This window comes from Arvicola amphibius, chromosome 7 (assembly GCF_903992535.2).
Source record: "Arvicola amphibius chromosome 7, mArvAmp1.2, whole genome shotgun sequence".
In the NCBI taxonomy this organism is placed as follows: domain Eukaryota; kingdom Metazoa; phylum Chordata; class Mammalia; order Rodentia; family Cricetidae; genus Arvicola; species Arvicola amphibius.
The window spans coordinates 122642769-122665620 of NC_052053.1; the positions used below are offsets into that span (position 1 = coordinate 122642769).

Here is a 22852-nt window from a genome sequence, read left to right on the forward strand (position 1 = left end):
CTCCAATTCCAGGGGGCCTAACACCTTCACAGCAATGCACATAAAGTTAAATTAAAAAAAATTCTCAGGCTGGAGAGGTGGCTCAGTGGTTACACTGGCTGTTCTTCCACAGTTCGTGAGTTCAATTCCCAGCAACCACATGGTGGCTCACAACCATCTGTTGTGATATCATTATATCTGGTGCCCTCTTCTGGCGTGTGAGGATACATAATAAATATGTGTGTTGTATACATAATAAATAAATCTTTAAAAAAAAGACAAATTCTCTAAAAGAAAAAAATTAAATACATTTAAAGTGGCAAGAATTTACAGATTTCATTTTAAAGATTTTTTCCTTTTAAATATTATCTTTTACCATTTGCATTTTGCAAATCAAATCTTTTGACATTATAAACTAAATTAAGTATTTTTTAAAATTTCGTATTTAATTTATTGGCCATTTTTAAATCAGTTTTGTTTTCTGAAACAGGCTCTCACTGTATAATTGTTGATGGCTTGTAACTCACTGTAGATGAGGCTGGCTTTGAACTTATAATGATCCACCTGCCTCTGTTTCCTAGGATTAAAGGCATGTGCTACCATGCCTGGCTTTTTTTTTTTTTGGTCAAATTTTAAGTGGGTATTAAGGGTATATTCTAAAGTTTTTTTATTGTGTAAGAAAACCTTCTCACTTCTGATATCTTTACCATGTGATTTCTGTCTTTTTTAAATCACATATTTTCAAATACTTTCTGTCTGTTGCATTCACAGGTCAACTGCAACTTGGCCACTTGACCCAGCAAAGGATGAGAAACAGGGTTGGCGCCATGTGCGGATCAAACAGATGGGGAAGAATGCCAGTGGACAGACACACTACCTCTCGCTCTCTGGATTTGAGCTCTATGGCACTGTCAACGGCGTATGTGAAGACCAGCTAGGTAATGAGAGGACACGAGACTTTTCTAAGTATTTACAGCTGGTTATTGAAAGTGACCTGGTTTCTGTCTCCCTAATTCTGATCTCGTAGGGAAAGCAGCTAAAGAAGCAGAAGCAAATCTTAGAAGGCAGAGGCGCCTCGTGCGCTCCCAAGTCCTCAGGTACATGGTTCCCGGAGCACGTGTTATCAGAGGCCTTGACTGGAAGTGGCGAGATCAGGACGGCAGCCCTCAGGGGGAAGGCACGGTCACAGGGGAGCTGCACAATGGTGAGTGGGGCTTAGGACGCTTGGTGTTGAGGCCATGTGTTAAATGGTACTACAACTATTTCTTCTGTCTTTGGACAATTTAAATCGCATGACTATGTCAGACCTTTGTAGAACTGATAATAATGATTTCACATTAAAATGAAAAAAACGAAGCTGGCCTTAGTGCCTTACATCTTTACTCTCAGTACCTGGCGGTGGAGACAGTTGATCTCTCTGGGTCTGAGGTCGGCCTAGTAGTTCCAGGCCGGCCAGAGCGTCACGCTTGAGACGCCTTCTAACAATTAAAGACTTATTTACTTAGAAATAAACAGAAAAACTTACTAGATTTTGATTAAAATCTATTTGCTAATATTGTAGAATGATTATCAAACTAGTATTAATTAAATCTCTTTAAGATACATTCCTTCTCCTGTTCCTTAGTATATTGTTCTCAAGCTACCAGTAAATCCTGGTTGTAATTTTCTGTGTTTTTCCTTAGTAGCCTCAGGATGTAGGTAGTACCTTTTCGCTATGTTTAAAGACATGTAAGAAAAAAAATATTAGCATTCAATAGAGCAAAGACTAGGAAATACAGTTCCTTGATCAAATCTTAGTATAGGGGTGCTGGGCCTACCAGCCTCTGGAGGAGTTTAAACTGCCTTCTTTAGTAGGACTAACTGTGCAAAGCAAGTACGTTCATTTTGACCTTTGTGCTGTAGATTCTAGAAAAGTCCTTACCCAATAATAAACTACGCCTTAACTCCCTAAGCAGTTTTCCTGCTGACTTTTTAAAAAACATTTGCTTGAACTAGCTTCTTACCGATTATACTGAGCATTTAAAAATATAAAATGTTTATATTCTTGTTCCTAAATATTTAAAGAGCTATAAGAAACATGGGCTCGGGAATTTCGCTCAGTTGGTAGAGTGCCTGCCTACCAACTGAGAATTGGCTTCTTTTCCAGAGATCCTGAGTTCAATTCCCAGCAACGACATGGTTGTCCACAATCATCTATAATGAGATCTGGTGCCCTCTTCTGGCATTCAGGCATATGCAGGCAGAACACTGCAGACATAATAAGTAAATAAATCTTTCCCCGAAAAAAGCAATCTTCAGTTCAGAACTTACAGCTCAAGAAAGACTCGTGTTTCTGATCCTTCAAATGTTACAGTGCAGTTTTGGCTTCAAACATGTCTCAGAGAGCTTTTAACTTTCAAATATAATACCCACAATAGATAATTTTTACTAATCCTGTCTTTTTAATTTGTGTTTAAGCGTAGAAATAGTTTATGTTATATTTAGGTATCGTCTATGTTCACCTTTTAAACATTTTCTCAAACCTGATATGAACGATACACACTTTTTAGTATAGTCCCACATCCTTCCAGTCCTCTCCTTGCTGTTCTGAAGTCTGTTGGTAGAACTATCCATTGCTCACTTGTTCTACAAGTTTGTAAAGATACTTAGTTAAACTTCGTCTATTCCGTGGTCAAGGCAAAATATGATTCACCTGCCTTCTGGTTAAAACATATTAATATATTACTATATAATAGTTGTTTCATACCTATATATGAAATATTTATATGTAATTTGGATATTTCAGTATATATTGGTATCAGTGCAGTACAGATCTTTAATATTGGGATAATGTTTTGAATCTTTCCTTTTCTTAGACTTTCATTGAAACAGAAGAGATAGTTTAATGTTGGTTCTTCAAAATTTATTTCAGCATACAAATACAAATTGGAATAATGTTTCAGCTTATGTAGATTTGGGGTGGTCAGATTTTCTTTCAAATGCCTCATGAACAGATAATCTGCAGATGACTCAGTGCTCCTCTGAGCCTCATAACATGAATTTTGTGTGTGGTAGTTGTGTGGCGTGTTAGTGTTCGGGTACTGGAACTTGCTTAAGCTCGGGCAAGCTCAGTGCACATCTAAATCTTAATGTGTATCTCCCCCTAGGTAGTTAGCTCCTAGTAAGACTGAAATCTATTAGTTCCCTTCCTAATCTATAATTTTTTTTTGTTTTGGAATTTTATTATCCTTTAAATAAAAAGTAACATTTTTCAAATAGAAGTAGATATAGATTAAAAATATTTAGACTTGTTACTAGCTTTAGTTTATAAATTCTAAAAGATCTCAACCTGCTTTTAAATTTTTTCTAATATATTTTTGTGCTAATTCAAATGTAGTAAACTTAGCCATAAGATATAAATAGCCAACAAGCTTTGAAAACACAGCTGAAATGCCAACTTACTTTCTTTGTGCAAGTAACCTAAAATTTCTATAAGTGACACAGGAGTGTCTTACCTGTCACTTAGAAATTAATTATGAGTTAGCACTTCCTCATAGGAAAAACGTTTGTTCACATAGTCATATAAACAGTTCAAAGGTTTTCACTTGTTGAATTTGAAATCTCAGTATTTTTCTTTTACTTTTAAAGAAATTGCTCCTGAGGTTGGGGATATAGCTCAGTGGTAGATGCCTGTATGTGCTAGGCCTTGGATTTCACCCTCAGAACCATTTGAAAAGATCTCCCCCTGTCCCTTTTAGCAGAATAGATACAAATACCACTTTCACAGTGTTTTTAAATATGACCAGTTGGCCCGGTGGTGGTGGCACATGTTTCTGAGACCAGCCCGGTTTACAGAGTGAGTTCAAGGACAACCAGATGCTACCCAGAGAAACCCTGTCTCTAAAAACCAAACCAACAGAAGACTATCACCAGTCTTGGGATGTCCAGAGATAAATGTAATACGAGGAAGAATTTTATAGGTCTCCCAGAAACCTTGTGTATACTGTGCATTCTTTTTCCTTAGTATTATTTTGTAAGGATTAAATAGACTCTCAATAGTATGAAGTCGTATTTTAATACCTTTTAGTTGACAGACTGTAAGTGGTTAGTAATACAGCAAGTACAGCACTGACGAATCGCCGATCCCATATTGTGGAGCTACTGTCTGACACGCTCCTCTCTGCTTTCTGCTGGGTCTCACAAACTCCTGTCCCTTTCCAGGCTGGATTGATGTCACCTGGGATGCTGGTGGCTCAAACTCTTACCGTATGGGCGCAGAAGGAAAATTTGACCTCAAGCTTGCACCAGGGTACGACCCTGATACAGTGGCATCACCCAAACCTGTTTCATCCACTGTTTCAGGCACAACGCAATCATGGAGCAGCTTGGTGAAAAACAACTGTCCAGACAAGACGTCTGCTGCTGCAGGCTCCTCAAGTAGAAAAGGAAGCAGCAGTTCTGTGTGTAGCGTGGCCAGTAGCAGCGACATCAGCTTGGGTTCGACCAAAACGGAACGGAGATCAGAAATTGTAATGGAACACAGTGTAGTCTCAGGAGCTGATGGGCTTGAACCAATTGTTGTTCTTTCATCTGCTGAAAACGTCCCTCAAACAGAAGTAGGGTCCTCTTCCAGTGCAAGCACCAGCACCCTAACAGCGGAAACGGGAAGTGAAAATGCGGAGAGGAAGCTAGGCACTGACAGTTCTGTCCGAGCTCCTGGGGAGTCTAGTGCGATATCCATGGGGATTGTCAGTGTCAGCTCTCCTGACGTTAGCTCAGTGTCTGAATTAACTAACAAGGAAGCAGCTTCACAGCGCCCCCTTAGTTCTTCAGCAAGTAACAGACTGTCAGTGAGTTCCTTGTTGGCTGCTGGGGCCCCTATGAGCTCCAGTGCAAGTGTACCTAACTTGTCCTCGAGAGAAACGTCTAGCCTGGAGAGTTTTGTAAGGAGAGTGGCAAACATAGCACGGACTAATGCCACGAACAACATGAACCTGAGCCGAAGCAGCAGTGATAACAACACTAATACCCTGGGGAGGAATGTGATGAGCACTGCAAGTAAGTGAGCTCTTCCTTCTGGGACCCAGTGCTTCCACCCGGGGAGTCACAGGATCGGTGTGCTCTGGTGCAGCCTTCAGCTGCTGTTGGCCGTGGTAGACACTATATCAGATGCAGCACCTTGGCCCTGGGAAGTCAGTTCTGAAGAATCTCAGTTTTAAGAATTCAGATTAGCTTGTATTTATAATGAGTAAACAAAATTACATGACAAAGTAGATGACTCTTAAATATCAAATAGTAACGCTATATAGTAGGATAGCTTTCACTTAGCTCCTGTGTTCATTTTAGCTTCTGAAAGCTATTTAATTCAAGTTATTAATGGATCGAAGTAATTCCCGTAGAAATTACAGTAAAATTACTTCTTTTGTTTGTTTCTCTTTTTGTAAAAGCTAGGCTTTAAATATTTTGAAGACATAGTGTTTCTTAAAATGGTCGTTTTTTAGTTGGGTTCCTAAAGTTGTTGCTTTTCAGTGTTTTCATTATTAATGTGTTTTATGGCTTTTGGGTTTCTGTTTGTTTTGTTTTGTTTTGCGGTTTTTGCTGTTTTGCAGGTTTTTTGTTTTTGGCTTTTTGTTTTTTCCTGAAGTTTCTACAATCCTATGTATTTGAACTGATTTGTTTCATTTTTATTTTTAGCTTCTCCTCTTATGGGTGCTCAGAGTTTCCCTAACTTGACCACACCCGGTACTACATCCACAGTGACAATGTCAACATCCAGTGTTACTAGCAGCAGCAATGTAGCTACGGCAACAACAGTCTTGTCAGTGGGTCAGTCGCTAAGTAATACTTTAACCACCAGCCTCACGTCAACGTCGAGTGAGAGCGACACGGGCCAGGAGGCTGAGTATTCCTTATACGGTAAGTCACAGGATGACATTTGATAATGTGTTATATGTCATGCTTGTGCTTTATCCTTGGTGATACGGGAGCTTAAGGTAAGGTCTCGCTTTGTAGTCTTAGGTGGTCTAAAACTATGTAATTGGACCAGCCTTAAACTCAAGGAATCCACCTGTCCCTGCCTCCTGAGTGCCGGGATTTAAGGTGTGCGCTATTCTCAGATATCTATAACCTACCATATAAATGTCCTCATAGAATATGAAAATTCATGACGTGGAGGAGTATTACAATTATTTGATTATATGGGTTGGAGAGATGGCTCGGGGTTTAAGAGCACTTGTTGGTCTTGCAGAAGATGTGGGTTCTCTTCCCAACACCCACATAGCACCTCATAGCCATCCATAACTCCAGCTCCAAGGGACTCATCATCTCTTCTTACTTTCAAGGATATGGCATGCGTGTGGTACACAGACATACATGCAGGCAAAAAAAAAAATCACGCATAAAATGAAGTTTTAATTTAGAGGAGTGGGAAAAATATTTAGCTCAATAAAAACAGTTGAGATCCGCCTGCCTCTGCCTTCCGTGTACTGGGATTAAAGGCGTGCACCACCACCTGGCTGAAAGCTCTGAAGCTTTGTTTTCATAGCTTCTGTACAGTATTCAGAGACAAAACCTATTTGATTCTTTCAGTGTTTTTAAAAAGGAACTGGAGAGGGGGCTTAGCAGTTAGAAACACCTGCTGCTGTTGCAGAGGACCCGGGTTCAGTTCCCAGCACCCCTGGGGCAGCTCACAAACATCTGGAGCTCCAGTGAAACAGATGCCCTCTGCTGGCCTCTGTGGCACTCGGCATGCTTGTTTCACCCTGCATATATGCAGGCAAAACACCTAATGCACAGGTTTTTTTTTTTTTTAATCTTAAAAGAATATGTGGCTCTTATTTTATTTATTTTTAATATTTTATTTATTATGTATACAATATTCTGTCTGTGTGTATTCCTGCAGGCCAGAAGAGTGCACCAGACCCCATTACAGATGGTTGTGAGCCACCATGTGGTTGCTGGGAATTGAACTCAGGGCCTTTGGAAGAGCAGGCAGTGCTCTTAACCTCTGAGCCATCTCTCCAGCCCTAGAAAAAAAATTTAATAGAAAATGTAGAGTCCCTATCGTCCAAACCTGATCATGTACACTTCTGGTGCGCGTGTGTGCACACATACGCACAATACACAAAAGGGAATTAGGTCTTCAGTCAGTTCTTTTACTCGGTAAATCTGAAAATATATCCTAATGCTGAATGTGTTTTTATAACACTTGGGATTACTACCAAATATTCCACTATAGGATTATCATGACAAATTATATACTTTTTTTTAATTTATTATGTATACAACATTCTGCCTCCATGTATGCCCGCACGCCAGAAGAGGGCGCCAGATTTCATTACAGATGGTTGTGAGCCACCATGTGGTTGCTGGGAATTGAACTCAGGACCTCGGAAAGAACAGCCATCTGGAGCCATCTCTCCAGCCCCCAAATAATATACTTTTTATAGTTATAACTTTTTCCTTCCCATAAACATGTGAATTTAGGATTGTATTGCTGGGAATGTCCTCAGGATAAATTCCTTAAAAAGTAATTACTTCCAAAAAAGCTGTTTACCTGTCAAGATGAATTCAATGCCTTTACTACCCAGCCCTTGATCGTGTTGCCTATGTTTTTCCTTTGGCCGTCCCAGGACTCACAAGCTAGGTGAGCGAGCACTCTGTCCTTGTACTGTATCTTCAGCCCTCAGTTCTTTTTAAAAAATAATTTTTGATAATTTCAAATATAAGAGTTTATATAAAGATATATTTTTAAAACTTTACTGTACACTTCTTTTTTCCCTATAATATTATCTCTTCTAAGCCAAAGATTTGATATGTTTTATTGTTTTATGAAAATAATTTTTCTTGATTTCTTGTTTTGTAAATTAAATGTGCAAAATTTGGTGATTATTATGTCAAAGTCTTATAAATTCTTTGAGGTAGTTATTTTCATGGAGGCTCTCTTTCCCTTCCTCCTCATTTGTTAATGCAATAATTTTAAGCTTTAAGATTTATTTTTCATTGTACATGTGTGTATGCACACATGAATATGGGTATTCATGGAATTCAGAATACATGATGTTAGATCCCCTGAAGCTAGAGGTCCAGGCGGATGGGACCTGTCCTGCTGGGGACTGAACTCATGTCCTTTGCAAGAGCAAATCTCCAGCTCCTCACACTTGAGTTCTTGTTCGTGGTAGTGATAATCTTAAAATTAATGAGGCTGTGAATCTTTAATCCCAGCACTTGGCAGGCAGAGGCAGGCAATTCTCTCTGAGTTTTAGGGCAGCCTGGTCTGCAGAGCCAGTTCCAGGAGAGCTAGGGCTACCCAGAGAAACTCCATCTCAACATCCCCCTCCCACCCCCGAATAAAAGGGGCAGCTGTCGGTATGTCAGTGTGAAAGGAAGTAAAGTGTAGGACTGTTGGCCAGGCAATGGTGCCACACGCCTTTAATCCCAGCATTCAGGAGTCAGAAGCTGGCAGATCTCTGAGTTCAAGGCCAGTCTGATCTACAGAGTGCGTTGCGGGACAGCTAGGGCTGTTACACAGAGAAACCCTGTCTTGAAAAACCAAAGCCAAACAAACAAACAACAAAACAAAATAAAAGTATTAGATGATAAAATTACTCTCTCTGCTCCTCACAGTGCATGAAGGATAAGAGTGATGGCAGACTTCAAATTGCTTTCCAGTGCTGTGGAGTCACATCACTGCAGCATAAACTTTCTACTCTAAGAGGCATAGCTTGGTTCTGTGGGCTGTTCAAAAATTTGACATTTAGAGCTTTTCTGATTTCTTTTTTAGGATATAATTTCACAGTGTAGTTCAAGGTAGCCTTGTATATTTGATCTTCCTGCCTCAGAGTCCCAAGAGCTAAGGTTATATAGATGTGCACCACCATGCCTGGCACTCAGAGCTCTTTATTGTTCTTAGATACAAAATAACAAAAGAATGTGGGGAAATGATTTAAGTAAATTATTAAAATATCAGAAAATTTCAGTAGATGATGTTAAGAGTCTGTGCCTGAAAACCTAGTCTGAAGGTGTAGGGTTTGTTTTTGCAGAGCCAGTTACGTTCTTGAGAGCTCCTGTACACTGCCACCTAGCCGCTTGCGTGTGCTAAGGGGAATAGAGTCCCTTAAACCTAGGACACCACTGATTGTAAGACACGTCATGTTTTTAAATGTCACTGATGCTAAAATTGTTGCCAGTCATGCTGGAACTTGTCAATAATTACAGGACACATACTGGCTTCATAATATTAACTGTTTAAAAATGTTTACCTCTTTAATTAAGTAGAATACCGTGACACTTCTGAAGTTTGATTAAAAACTTGACTCTAAGGTCTGTAAATGCAAGTTGCTAAATATTTTTGGATAATTTGATGTTGTTTTGGAATATGTATTTCCATCTTTGCTTAGTTCTAGTATTAAGAGTTTGTGACCTCACCCTCCCTCCTGGGGTCTGCAGGTGGATGCCTTTCAAGATGCAGACCAAGGTGCTAGAAATGTTAGGCACATGAAAGATTCATTGTTCCGGGGGGTGGTGGTGCATGCCCCTTCAGTCCCTGTACTCGGGAGGCAGAGCCAGGATCTCAATGAGTTCAAGACCAGCCTGGTCTACAAGAGCTAGTTCCAGCCGGGCGGTGGTGGCACATGCCTTTAATCCCAGCACTCGGGAGGCAGAGGCAGGCGGATCTCTGAGTTCGAGGCCAGCCTGGTCTACAAGAGCTAGGTCCAGGACAGGCTCTAGAAACTACAGGGAAACCCTGTCTCGAAAAACCAAAAAAAAAAAAAAAAAAAAAAAAAAAAAGAGCTAGTTCCAGGACAGCCAGGCTGTTACACAGAGAAGCCCTGTCTTGAAAGAGAGAGACAGAGAGAGAGGAGAAAAGAGTTTGTATTCCTTTTATACAGCTAGTAGACACTTCTCTTGTTTAGCCTCATTATTATTCTGCTGTTTGTTTTTAGTTGTCTCAAAGAACAGCTTGTTAGTGTCTTTATGTTGGATGATATAATTTGATACATTTAAAAATTGTTCATTCTTCTTTGTGTGTGCATGTGATACATGTATGTGGAGGTCAGAGGACAACTTCCAGGCGTCAACTTTTCCCCTCTGCTGCAGATTTTGGGGATTGGACTCAGGTTGTCAGGCTTGTCTGTCAAGCACTTTTGACGCACTGAACCTTCTTCCTGGTTCTCGTTTTTGAAAGAAGCTTACGGTAGTTCTGACTGACTTTGAACTCATGATTCCCCTGCTTCCACCTACTGAGTGCTTGTATTACAGCTATATACCATCATTCCAACATAACCCAGTCTGCACTGGGGAGATATCCCTAAGAAAGAAGACGATAAAGGGGATTTAAGATTACTGAGCTTGCTTATACATTAACTCATATAGATAATGTGAAAGATACTATATACTTATTCTGTAACAGATACTATTCTTAAGTAGTCATTGTCATTAAGTAACATGCCAGGTCTAAGCTTCTTTTTTTTTTGATTGTCTTAAATTCTGTTTGTCTTCATAAGGCCTTTTTATAAAAGCTTATATTTATAGATATTAGTCCATTTATTTATTTATTTATTTTTGGTTTTTGAGGGCAGGGTTTCTCTGTGTAAACACCCCTGGCTGTCCTGGTACTCGTTCTGTAGACCAGGCTGGCCTCAGACACTCACGAGATCCGCCTACCTCTCCTCCCAAGTGCTAGGATTAAGGTGTGTGTCGTCACCACCTGACTAGTTCGTTTATTTATTAAATTCTGTCTTCTGTCGATTTCTCAGGTAATTGGACATTCTAGCTATGTTTGTAATGATATATATGTGCTATAACAGTTCTTCACCCTTAGTGTATGCTCAGTACATATTCACGGGTGGAATCCATGATGCCAGTGCACTCTTTTCACCATATTGTATTTTCTGTAATACTCAGAGAATGAAGGTGGGGTTGTATGTATTTTTGTTTTAAATATCATTCACGTGGTTGTCCTCTCATAGATTGTTATAGACTGAAATACACTTTGGTCATCCATTTTTTTCTGCCATGCTTGTGATTAGTCTCAGTTGTTAATTATTATATGTGTTGATATGTAGGTGGCATCATTAACTGGCATTTATGCTTGAGCCTTTTGAATTTTATCTTCAGTTTGTACAACCCCAGATGCAAAGACACCCTGCTGTTGTTTCTTAATTGTATTGACAATAAGGTTGTTGGTTTTTTCCTTCCTAGATTTTCTTGATAGCTGTCGTGCCAGTACTCTCTTAGCTGAGCTAGATGATGATGAGGATTTGCCTGAGCCTGATGAGGAAGATGATGAGAATGAAGATGACAATCAGGAGGACCAAGAATACGAGGAGGTTATGGTAGAGAGAATCGCCCATTCCCTTCACTAATATAGGTGTTAGAAGCCAGACATGGTGGCTGTAGACCCAGCACTTGGGGAGTGGAGATAGGAAGATCAGAAATCCAGAGTCATTCTCAGCACTTGGGAGTTGAGACTAGTTTGGGCTGCATAAAAGGTTGTCTCAAAAATAAAATAGATGGGATAAAATATTAAATGACAAAAAATGTTAATGGAATGAAGAACTTATTTACTTATTTTAAGACAGGGTTTCTCTGTAGCTTTGGAGCCTCTCCTAGAACTTGCTCTGTAGACCAGGCTAGCCTTGAACTCACAGAGATCCCCCTGCCTCTGTCTTCTGAGTGCTGGGATTAAAGGCTTGTGCCACCACCACCCGGCAGGAATGAGGAACTTTTTAAAAAATACTTTTTGATATGTATCATTTAGATGGCATATGCCTGGAGCCCACAAGACTGGGAAAGATGCTTGTCACTAAGCCTAGTTACTTGAGTTCAGTAATCCCTGGGACTCACAGTGGAGGAAAGGAGAGACTGGATTCCTCCAGGTTGTCCTCTAACCTCTACATGTATACCAGGGTACCTTGTGTATTCTCACTGTGTATTACACAGTGAATGTAAAATAAGGGCAGGTGACATGTTGTCCCATTGCTTGGGTTGAAACAGGAAGATTGAGGGCAGCCTGGGATTCCTAGGAAGTTCTGGGCCAGACTGGGCTATATAACAAAACTTAGTCTCAAAATAAAGTGGTACTAGAAAGGTTGGAGGTGTGACTGTGGTGGAGTGCACTGTGTAGACACAAGGCTCTGGGTTCAACCCCGGGGATTATGGAAACAGGAACACACGTAATTGCCTTAAACTAGAAGACCAGTACACAGTGCACGACAAAAGAAAGCCCCAAACACCTCATCGGCCAGAGAAGAGAAAGATTTTTAAGTAATGCTTTTCTTGGGCTAGATTGAATGAAGAGTGTTGATCAAATCATTAAACATGTGTCTCTTGGTGTTTTTGAATTTTAGATTTTGAGACGTCCATCCCTGCAGCGTCGAGCTGGCTCCCGCTCTGACGTGACACACCACGCTGTCACCTCACAGCTGCCACAGGTTCCTTCTGGAGCAGGCAGCCGACCTATCGGGGAGCAGGTACTTCCACGTTTACTGCCCCATCATGTGTCTTTACATTCACGGGATACATCATATGCCAGGGGAGGAGGGCTGCTGTCACCTGAAACCAGCTGCCCTGGTGTAGTGCAGCCGTGAGTTTCCTATGTGAAACTGCTTCATCTTGGGCTCTGAGTTAAAATGAGCAGATAGGAAAACAGCTGAGGTGTGTAGTAGTCGAAGGAATGCTTTGTTTTTGTTTTTTCATTAAGACATCTCAGCCAGGTGATGGTGCGCGCCTTTAATCCCAGTACTTCAGGAGGCAGAGGCAGAGGCAGGTGGATCTCTGTGAGTTCAAGACTAGCCTGGTCTACAGCTAGAGTTCCAGGACAGAGAAACCCTGCCCCCCCCCCCCCCCCCCCCACACACACACACAGACACAGACACCAAAAAAAACCAAATTTTTTTAAAAAAGGAAAAGCACCCTCTAGTCCTTATCCCTACTTTTCTACTCTTTATAGACCCCCCTTCCAGTGTAGATCAGAGGAGGTAAGCATTTTCTGTTTGCACTTCGTGGGTCCCAAGAGTTGAATTCGGGCCATGAGATTTGGTGGCAAGTGCCCTTAGCTGTTGAGTCATCTCATCAGCCCCTTGTAGTGGTGACCTTAGTGGACAGTGGTCGCTGTGAGGTGGGCATAGTTCTCACTACACCGCATGAGGTACCTTGTTTCTCCCCAGTGGGTCTTCACGTGCTCATTGCAGCTTTCAGCTGAAGTGACTGAAGTCATACATAGTAGTTTGGGGTTCAGGATGCAAGCCTGACAATGACACCATAGCTGTGTGGTATCAGTTTATCTATTGAAAAAGGTATTTCAATCAAGTGTTCAAACCTTGAGAGGCGTATGTGTGTGTGTGCGCCATTTGATTTAACAGTTCAGACTTTCATCTGTTTGTCTTGTAGGAATTCAAAATGCCTCCCAGTGACTCATCCATTTTCTGTGATCAATCTAGTATGAGATGAAATTTACATTAAGAAAAAACTTATTTTAAAATAATAGACTCATGGGAAATTAGAAAAGTACTACAAAAGGTTGCCTGTGATTTTTGCCCAGGTTTTTCTTGATTGTTAGTGTTATGCCATCAAATTGTAATATCAAAGATAGGAAATAGAGATTGTATTTGTTTTTTGTCTTAATGAAACTGTGTTAAATTACAGAAAGAAAAGAAGTTCATTCTTTTAAAATCATACCCTTAATACTAACTGTCACAAACTATTTGGAGCTAAAAAAAAATACGGAGAAGAATGAGATCTACTGTAAATTTATTTTAAAGACTGTAATGTAGGCAGGAAAGAATTGTTTCATTTAAAAAAACAAAACAACAGAGGGGAATTGTAAATACATTTTAGTTCAGTATTAGATAGAATCTTTCAGATTAGGTAGAAGAATCTTTTGTTTGTTTGTTTTTCAAGACAGGGTTTCTCTGTTCAGCTTTGTAGCCTGTTCTGACAGGCGCTCTGTAGACCAGCCTGTCCGGAAATAGAGATTGAATATAGTTCTTTGTCATATTACCACAGGTACAGATTTTTGTAACCACTGGTCAGTAAACATTTGATAAATAAATATGTGTCTTTACACATTTGTATTAGATTACTTCAGTTCAAGTAAAGGAAGTACAGTCCCCATAGAGAACTAAAGCAAGTTCACCAGCAAGATGGCTCAGTGGCTCTTGCCACCGAGCCTAACAACCCGAGTTTGGTTTCTGAGACCCACATGTTGGAAGGAGAGAACCAGCTTCCTCAAGCTGTCCTCTGCCCTCTACACACAGACATAAAAAATTAAAGGCTGACTTCCCTTGTAGCTGCCTTATTTGGTAGACATAGTCAGTTCAGGGATAAGATGTGTCACTGTCTGTGGGCTTTCCTGCTGCAGGAGGAAGAGGAGTATGAGACCAAGGGAGGACGACGCAGGACCTGGGATGACGACTACGTGCTAAAGCGGCAGTTTTCTGCCTTGGTTCCTGCTTTTGATCCTAGACCAGGTCGTACGAATGTTCAGCAGACAACTGACCTGGAGATTCCTCCCCCAGGTACAGTGTATTTCAGTGTGTGGTCTAATATTAATTGGTAACCAGTGAGATAAAGTACTGCTTATATTTGCGAGTTAATATTAAAAATTCTTTTTTTTTAACTCTAAATTGTATAGATGTTGGGACCAGTGATAGGGTTCAGTGAGTAATGGAGCTTGCTGCTAAGCCTGACAAACTGGTTTCAAACCCTGGAATCCACATGGTAGATGAAGAAAGCTAATAAGTTGTCACATGATTTCCACAGCATAAGTTTAAAAAAAAAGCTGTTTTAGGGCTCGGGAGGTGGCTTAGTTGGCAGAACGCTTACTTTGCATGTCTGAAGACTTGTTTGGATTCGCAGCACCCATGCAGAAAGGTGGTGGGGCTCCCAGATGGTTCAGCCTTAAAGCAGCAGCCACTGTTCTTGCAGAGGATCCAGGTTCGAGTCCCAGCTTCCACACGAGGCAGCTCACAACTGCCTATAAATCAAAAACGGATATTTTAAGAGAAGCCAATCACAACTCACTCTCTCTCTCTCTCTCTCTCTCTCTCTCTCTCTCTCTCTCTCTCTCTCTCTCTCTCTCTCTCTCTCTGTCTCTCAAGCAGAGTTGGGGTTTTATTAAAGGTATTTTAAGATGGTGTGTTGGCACACACCTGCAGTACCAGCACGTGGAAGGCTGATGACTGAGGGTCGTAGGATCAGAACTTGAAAGCCAGCTTCAGCCTGGACTAGAAGAGACTTGGGTCTCAAAACAAGAACAACAAAAAAACCTTCAAATGAAAAAAGAAGGGGAGGGCGTAGAGTAGATACTTTAAGGTAGATTTTTTTTTTTTTTTTTTTTTTAAGCATGGGGGCTAAGAAAGATGTTTAGAAAGAAAGATATATTTCAGAGAATGGATATGGGCTTCTCGAGGAAGAGTTGGTGTGTGTGTCTGGACTCATGTGCTCTGCCATGAAAGTTTATCTCTAACAAAGCATTGTTTGTATTTGTAAAGTCTTTTAAGCAAGGTGTTGTTTAAAGGTGGGGTTTTAAATTCTGTTAACTTTGAAAAGCTGTCTGCTTATCCAGTCAAGATTTCTAGAGTCAGTTTGCCTGGGTGACAACTTCATCCTCTAACACTCTTTTCATAGGGCTAGGTGTGGTGGCACATGCCTTTAATCCTGAAATTTAGGGTCAGAAGCAGGTGGAATTCAAGCCCAGCTAGGCTGCATTATGAAACTCTGTCTCCACAACAAAAAAAAAACTAAAAAAAAAAAAAAAAAAACCCCAATTCACCTTTTTAGTGTATCGTAGGCACCTAATGTGCCCCCTCCTACCCACAATACCTAGATACTAATTTCTGGAACTTAAAACCTCATTGCCCCAACATGGAGAGAGACTTTGTAGGTAAATTGAGTTAAACATCTTTAGATGGGCCCAATATCATCCTTGTAAGAATGAGGCAGAAGGATGAGAACCATAGGAGATGTGGTCAGGGAAGCAAAGGTCAGTGATAAGGGCTGTGAGCTAAGGAATCTGGGCATGCACAGCCTCTAGAAGTGAAAAACAGCAAGAAGCTGACTGTGTTGGAGCCTCCAGAAGGAATAAAGGCGACAATTTTGGTTTAAAACTTCAAATCTCAAGAAGCGTGAGAAAATATATTTGTGTTGTAAGAGCACCCGTTTTGTAGTAATATTGGATCTCTGTATCTCTTGGAGAAAATGATGCTTCTTGTTTGGCAAGGTAGTTAAAAAAAAAATGTTAAGACTTTTATATCATGGTACCTGATTGTGTCTCAGTAAATACCAGGTATTCTAATAAATGGTCCTTAAAAAAAGGTTTGTTTTATTGATATAAAGAGACTGTTCCCTATGAAGATACACAGATTTTTTAATTTAATGTCTTAAAGATAGATACAACGTGAGTAAGATGTTCTGTACTCCCTTTGTGGAAGAGCAGTTGTTAGGAAGCACAGGCAGCCGTCAGTACTGCTCCTGTCCTGATGTACTGCTTTGGCCACACACAAGAACATGAGCTCTGCATCTGCTTTGTGTATGCTAGTGAGCGGGATGTTCATCTTTTTGTGTTCAGTGACAGGGCCATGTTTCAATTAAAGTACAGTGGAATAAAGTCGGTGTGGTGCTCGCTTTTAATCCCAGAGGCCAGCCTAGTCTACAGAGCTAGTTCCAGGACAGCTAGGCTGTTAGACAAAGAGACTGTCTCAGGGCGAGGCAGGAGTGGGGGTGGGGTTGCACCTCTACCGCCCAGCAGTACTTCACTTTTTTAAGTAAGACAGTCAGGGATCATGTTGTCCTGGGTCTGAGACGCTTGGGAAAGTGGATTGCCATGGGTTCAAAGGCCAGCTTGGAACTTGCTGGACTATATGGCACATTCCAGGCTACCCTGAACTTCATAATAAGACCTTTTCTCACAAGCCAGAAATAATAAGTGAAGTAAATCTTGAAGCCAGCGAGTCATAAGTAGATGCTGTGAAGTGAATGTGTGGCCTGGTCTCCTAGTGCAGTGCTCTGTGTGAGACTGTTTTCCCATCTTTCCCATCTTTAGGAACACCGCACTCGGAGCTCTTGGAAGAAGTTGAATGCACCCCATCCCCTCGATTAGCTCTCACGCTGAAAGTAACTGGGCTTGGAACAACTCGGGAAGTTGAATTGCCGCTTACCAATTTCAGATCAACCATCTTTTATTATGTACAGAAATTGCTTCAGCTGTCTTGTAATGGCAATGTGAAGTCAGATAAACTTAGGCGTATTTGGGAGCCCACGTACACGTAAGAGATTTTGATATTTCAGCAGTCTTTGTTACTTTCTATGAGCCACAAAGTGTTGAGTCTCTGTATTGTGCATTACAGGAACAGACAAGATTTGTTTCTTGTTTTGTTGCTTTGCAGGGACCAGTAAGGCTGCTTCTGACTGCAGCTGTAGGATGGCTAAGCCTTAGAGCTAGAAGGACCTTGGAGATAGACTCAGAGCTGAGAGCAGTGTTATCTGAATTTTTACAATTGCATGTGATAGAAATAGTAAACGTACCTTATTTGTCCCTTTTGTGGAGTAAGTTAAACCACTCTATTTACTCCACAAATAGTTGTTAATGACCCAACTGGTTTAGTGTGCTTGCGGTCAAATTTATACCCAAGCTATACCCCCAAAGTTTGACCATTTTTGTTTCTCAGTTTTAAAATCTATGAAATGAAGCATAACGGGGGGGGGGGGGGGGGGGGGGGTTGGCGGTGGCGCACGCCTTTAATCCCAGCACTCGGGAGGCAGAGTCAGGAGGATCTCTGTGAGTTCAAGGCCAGCCTGGTCTACAAGAGCTAGTTCCAGGACAGGCTTCAAAGCTACAGAAAAACCCTGTCTCGAAAAATAAGCGGACAACAAAAGAAGCATAATTGTGAAGAATTGATGATTAACACATGTGAATCGTTTCTAGGGCATAGCAAGCGTTTAGTATTGCCCAGTAAGTAAGTAGTATTTTATAACAAACATTTAATCTCACTTTTGTTAATTTGGTTTATGATCTTTCAGTGGTTGATAATCCTAGACAGTATCTGATAAAAGTAATGTAGGTATTTTTGAGATAGAAAGTACAGTGATCTTATCACCTCATATACTCAAAATTGATTTCACTGTCTTAGAAAATAAGCATTTCTTACTGGGTGGTGTTTGTTGACACACATCTTTATTTCAGTACTGAGGAGGCAGAGGCAGGAGGATCTCTGAGTTTGAGGTCAGCCTGCCCTACAGAGGAGTTCCAGGACAGCCAGGGCTGTTACACAGAGAAACCCTGTCTCGAAAAAAATAACAAAAGAGGGGAAGAGGAAAAGCATTTCTAATCATTGTTATTCCTAGCCTTTCTATCTGGTTACAGAATAATTACTTCTTTGCCTCATTTTATTTATGTAACTCTAAAAGAAGTCAAAACACTTAGTATATAGAGCATTCATATTTTTAAAAGCTCTGTAAGCTTGGGCTGTTGAGATGGCACATCTGCTAAGAGTGCTTGATGTGAGGCCTAGTTGCTGGAGCTCTAGCCCCTGACTTGTATGGTAGAAGCAGAGAACTGACTCAGTCCTCTGGTTTCCACATGTGTTCTGTGGCATGTGTGCATCCAGTATGTGCACATACAAGTAATTTAAATTACATTGAAAACTGTAGAATTGATGTATGTATTTGTGGTCCTTTTGTGGTGTTTGTTTGTTTGTTTGTTTGCTTGTTTTGAGATGCAAAATAACCACACAGAAACTATATTTAAAACACTGCTTGGCCCAATAGTTCTAGCTTCTTATTGGCTAACACTTAAATCTTAATTTAACCCATTTCTGGTAATCTGTGTATCACCATGTGGCTGTGGCTTTACCTTATGTGACATTCTAGTGTCCTGGCATCTGTCTTCAGCAGGGCTACAAGGATTCTCTCTGACTCCACCTTCTTTTTCCCAGCATTCAGTTTAGTTTTCCCTGCCTACCTAAGTTCTGCCCTATCAACAGGCCAAGGCAGTTTCTTTATTCCACAATGGTATTCACAGCACAGAGAGAGGAATCCCACATCAGAGACAAGCCTTTTCTGTGTAGTCCTCACCTGTCCTTTGTTTTGTTTTTTAAAGATGGAGTCTCACATAGCAAAGGTTGTCCTCAAACTTGCTATGTAGTAAAGGATGACTTTGAACTTATGATCCTCCTGCCCCTGCTTTCTTGCTCTTACTGTACTTACTTACTGAACATGTACCACCACACTTGGTTGATATGTGCTTTCTTTGGAATATTTTGTCTAAAAAGTTCTTTTAGAGCCAGACAAGTGGCTATAATCCCAGCATTTGGGAGGCAGAATACAGTCAACAGAATCAGTTTTGAGGTCAGCTTGGGATGTACAGTAAGAGTCACTGGAAAGAGTAAGGTTGGAAATAGACTTCAGTGGTAGAATATGTGCTGGCACCTCCTTGAGTTCAAGTTCACTTGAAATGCATATCTAATGAATGACCTCATTAACTTATATTTTCAGATTAGATCTTTATTGGAAATAAGTATAAATATTTGATTTATGAATTAATTGAATAATGTCTTCATGTTTAGAATCATGTATAGAGAAATGAAGGATTCTGATAAAGAAAAAGAAAATGGGAAAATGGTAAGTTATTTTTACACAATGGGGCCTAGTAGCTTAGTGAAAAATGTGAAGAATGTCTTAGTGAGTCTTTTATTGCTGTGAAGAGACGCCATGGCCAACTCGTAGAGGGTTGGGGCTTGTTTCCAGTTTCATCATAGCAGGCAGCAGGGAGAGAAGGGGCCTTTTGGACTTTTGAAACCTCAGCCCACCTCCGGTTACACACTTCCTCCACTAAGGCCACACCTCCTAACACTTCTGTTCCTATCAAAGAGCTCCACGCCCTGATGACTAAGCATTCAAATCTACGAGCCTGTGAAGACATTTAATTCCCTGGCCCTCATAGCTTTCTAGCCACATAATGCAAAACTGCATTCAGTCCATATTCAAACGTTCCCACAATCTATCAAAGTCTCAACAGTGTTTAAACAGTCCAAAGTTTGCCAGGCAGTGTTGGTGCACACCTTTAATTGCAGCAGATCTCTGTGAGTTTGAGGCCAGCCTAGTCTACAGAGCGAGTTCCATGAGAGGCTCCAAAGCTCCAGAGAAACCCTGTCTCGAAAAACAAAACAAAATGTCCAAAGTTCAAATATTTTGATACTCATGGCAATCTCTTAGCTGTAACTCCTTATATAAATCAAAATGCAGATTGCATACTTCTAACATACAATGGCACAGAAAATATGTTACCATTCCAAAAGGGAGCTAAGAGCCAAATAAGGGACTTCTCAACCAAAGCTGGTTCTCAAAACCAGCTGGGCAAACTCAGACTCTATTTCCATGTGCCCTTCAGATCCCTAAGTCCTTTCAGCTTTATGACTGCAACACACCTCTCTCGGGCTGGTTCCACTCCGTGTTAGCAGCTCTCCTTGGCAGGTATCTTACAATTCTAGCTTCTTCAAGGTAATCTAGGCCTCACTTTGACAGTTCCATGGAGCGACCTCTCTAGGAGAGGTGTTCCCATGACATATGCCTTGCCTCAGCTGTTTTTCAGAGAGGGAGCGTACAGCCCCTTGTAGCCTTGACTGTAAATCCAGTCATGTTCCCAGAGTTGCCATGTCCTGCTCCTTGCTGGGGCTGGATCTTGGCCCCTTAGTCCAGTTACGTTCACACATTGTCCTTCTTTGCGTAAGCTTTTCACTAATTCTTTTTGACAAGTTAGAGACTTAGCTGGGTGGGGGTCTTGCCCTGAGGGTACCACTCATTTAGCTTCAGACTTTCCTTTAAATTTTTGTTTTCCTTGAGCAGTGAACTTAGCTCCCTTCCATTTCCTCAAAGTGTAATCTTGTTCTTGTTGTCCAGCGCGCCCCTTTTCATTATAGATCTGCTAAGATCGACAGCGCTCTAAATTTTGTTGCCATCAATCTCTGCCGGTGCTATTAATCCAAAACTCAGTTTTGCCTTAGGCAGATTTTTAGGACAAGGGCAAAAGGCAGCCACATTCTTTGGCCAAAATATCATAAGAAAAGAATGGTTTCTAGGCCACTTACTGATATTGTTATCCTCTGAAACTTGAGCTGAGAGAGTCAAGGATGAGAGAAGAGAGCGAGAGAAACCAGGCCTGCTGTGGGCTTTTGAAACCTCAAAGCCCACCCCTAGTGACACGCTTCTTCCAGCAAAGCCAAACCTCTTAGTATTTCTAAAGCTTTCAAACAGTTCCACTCCCAGGCAGGTAATCCTTCAATTATATGAGCCCCTGGGTGCTATCTTATTTAAACCAACCCAAGGAGAAAAAACAGATTGTATCACAGTTGAGGAGGAAGGAGACTGGCGCTGAACTCTTGAAGTTAGACTAAGTTGCATGATCTCATGGCTGCATCTGTAATGCATGTGAGACATCACAGACCCATTACTGGGAGAGGCCACTGTTTGGTTTTCCTGCCGTAGGGCTGCTGGTCTATAGAGCATGTGGAACAGTACCTTGGCACTGATGAACTACCAAAGAATGATCTGATAACCTACCTGCAGAAGAACGCAGACGCCGCTTTCCTGCGCCACTGGAAATTAACCGGCACTAATAAAAGTATTAGGAAAAACAGAAACTGTTCGCAGCTTATAGCTGCATATAAGGTATATATTGTATTAAAGTATTGGTTTGAGTGGGAATGGCTTGCGCTTTGTTTTAGCTTTAGAGCCGAGGGCTAGGTACAGCTGAGTGCTGTAGAGTGCTAACACAGCACTCACTAGACCCCGGCTTGGATCCCCAGCACCGAAGAAGATAAGGAAACAGCAAGCGCATCTGGAGAGTTTGAGTGGCATGGTTAATGTGTCAGCGCTAAAGTTGCAGATGCCCCTGGGCTGTGGATCGCGGTAGACCAGAGCTTGTGCTTTCATTTTCTTTGACAGTGTGAATGATTTTGAATAATTTTTTTTGTCTTGTGGGATAAATGGTTATTTCAAAAATAAGAAAAATTTCAACAATCATATTAATACTAAGAATAATGAACGGTTTTCGTGGAAAAGTGATTGATTGCTAATTTTGCTCTTTGTCTTTCAGGATTTTTGCGAGCATGGAACAAAGTCTGGATTAAACCAGGGGGCAATTTCTACTCTTCAAAGTAGCGACATTCTTAATCTGACAAAAGAGCAGCCTCAGGCGAAAGCTGGCAATGGCCAGAACTCGTGTGGAGTCGAGGATGTCCTTCAGCTCCTGCGCATCCTGTATATAGTTGCCAGTGACCCTTATTCCAGAATATCCCAAGAAGGTCCGTAAGAAACCTTCTTTATTTCTAGATCAGTTGGAAAACAGGTAATTTTTAGTTTTATTAATTATGTTAATTAACTTTGCAGATGGTGATGAGCAGCCTCAGTTTACTTTTCCACCTGATGAATTTACTAGTAAAAAAATCACCACAAAAATCTTACAGCAGATCGAGGTAATGGCCTGGGTGGCCTTCGGTGGGCCTTTCTTTGTGTGCCTCCCTCTTCTCCGCCTCTGATATCTTTGGTGTTCATTACTGATTCCGTTTAATGCTCTTAGCACTAAGGTGTTGTTTGTTAACCTGCAGGAACCATTGGCATTGGCGAGTGGGGCTCTGCCGGACTGGTGTGAACAATTAACCAGCAAGTGTCCTTTCTTGATACCATTTGAAACTCGACAGCTTTACTTCACCTGTACAGCATTTGGTGCATCCAGGTAGGAAGTGACCCTTTTGATGTTTTTAGAATTAAGATGTCTTTCATTATAGAAGTTGAGACTATGCATGTACGCTGCTCAGGTTGATGGAGGGATGCATTGTGTCTGGGAAGGGTTGTCAACGCTTGGACATTGTCCATTCTCACTTAGATGCAGACACTT

The 22852-nt window shown here is 41.1% G+C and overlaps 1 protein-coding gene across 4 annotated transcripts in view; it reads left to right on the top strand.

The window, feature by feature from the left end:
* The window catches only part of Hectd1 (HECT domain E3 ubiquitin protein ligase 1), a 91732-nt gene that overhangs the window by 58961 nt on the left and 9919 nt on the right, over positions 1 to 22852 (top strand). For 2 of the 4 annotated variants that reach the window (XM_038335702.1, XM_038335703.1), the window contains exons 23-35: positions 751 to 917; positions 1007 to 1183; positions 4180 to 5016; positions 5653 to 5874; positions 11161 to 11294; positions 12309 to 12431; positions 14321 to 14477; positions 17003 to 17225; positions 19524 to 19578; positions 21442 to 21624; positions 22052 to 22259; positions 22345 to 22430; positions 22563 to 22690. In XM_038335702.1, coding sequence (XP_038191630.1) covers positions 751 to 917; positions 1007 to 1183; positions 4180 to 5016; positions 5653 to 5874; positions 11161 to 11294; positions 12309 to 12431; positions 14321 to 14477; positions 17003 to 17225; positions 19524 to 19578; positions 21442 to 21624; positions 22052 to 22259; positions 22345 to 22430; positions 22563 to 22690 — 2700 coding nt within the window. The remainder of the gene's footprint in view (positions 1 to 750; positions 918 to 1006; positions 1184 to 4179; positions 5017 to 5652; positions 5875 to 11160; positions 11295 to 12308; positions 12432 to 14320; positions 14478 to 17002; positions 17226 to 19523; positions 19579 to 21441; positions 21625 to 22051; positions 22260 to 22344; positions 22431 to 22562; positions 22691 to 22852) is intronic. The other 2 variants (XM_038335704.1, XM_038335705.1) reach the window with 2 other exon arrangements.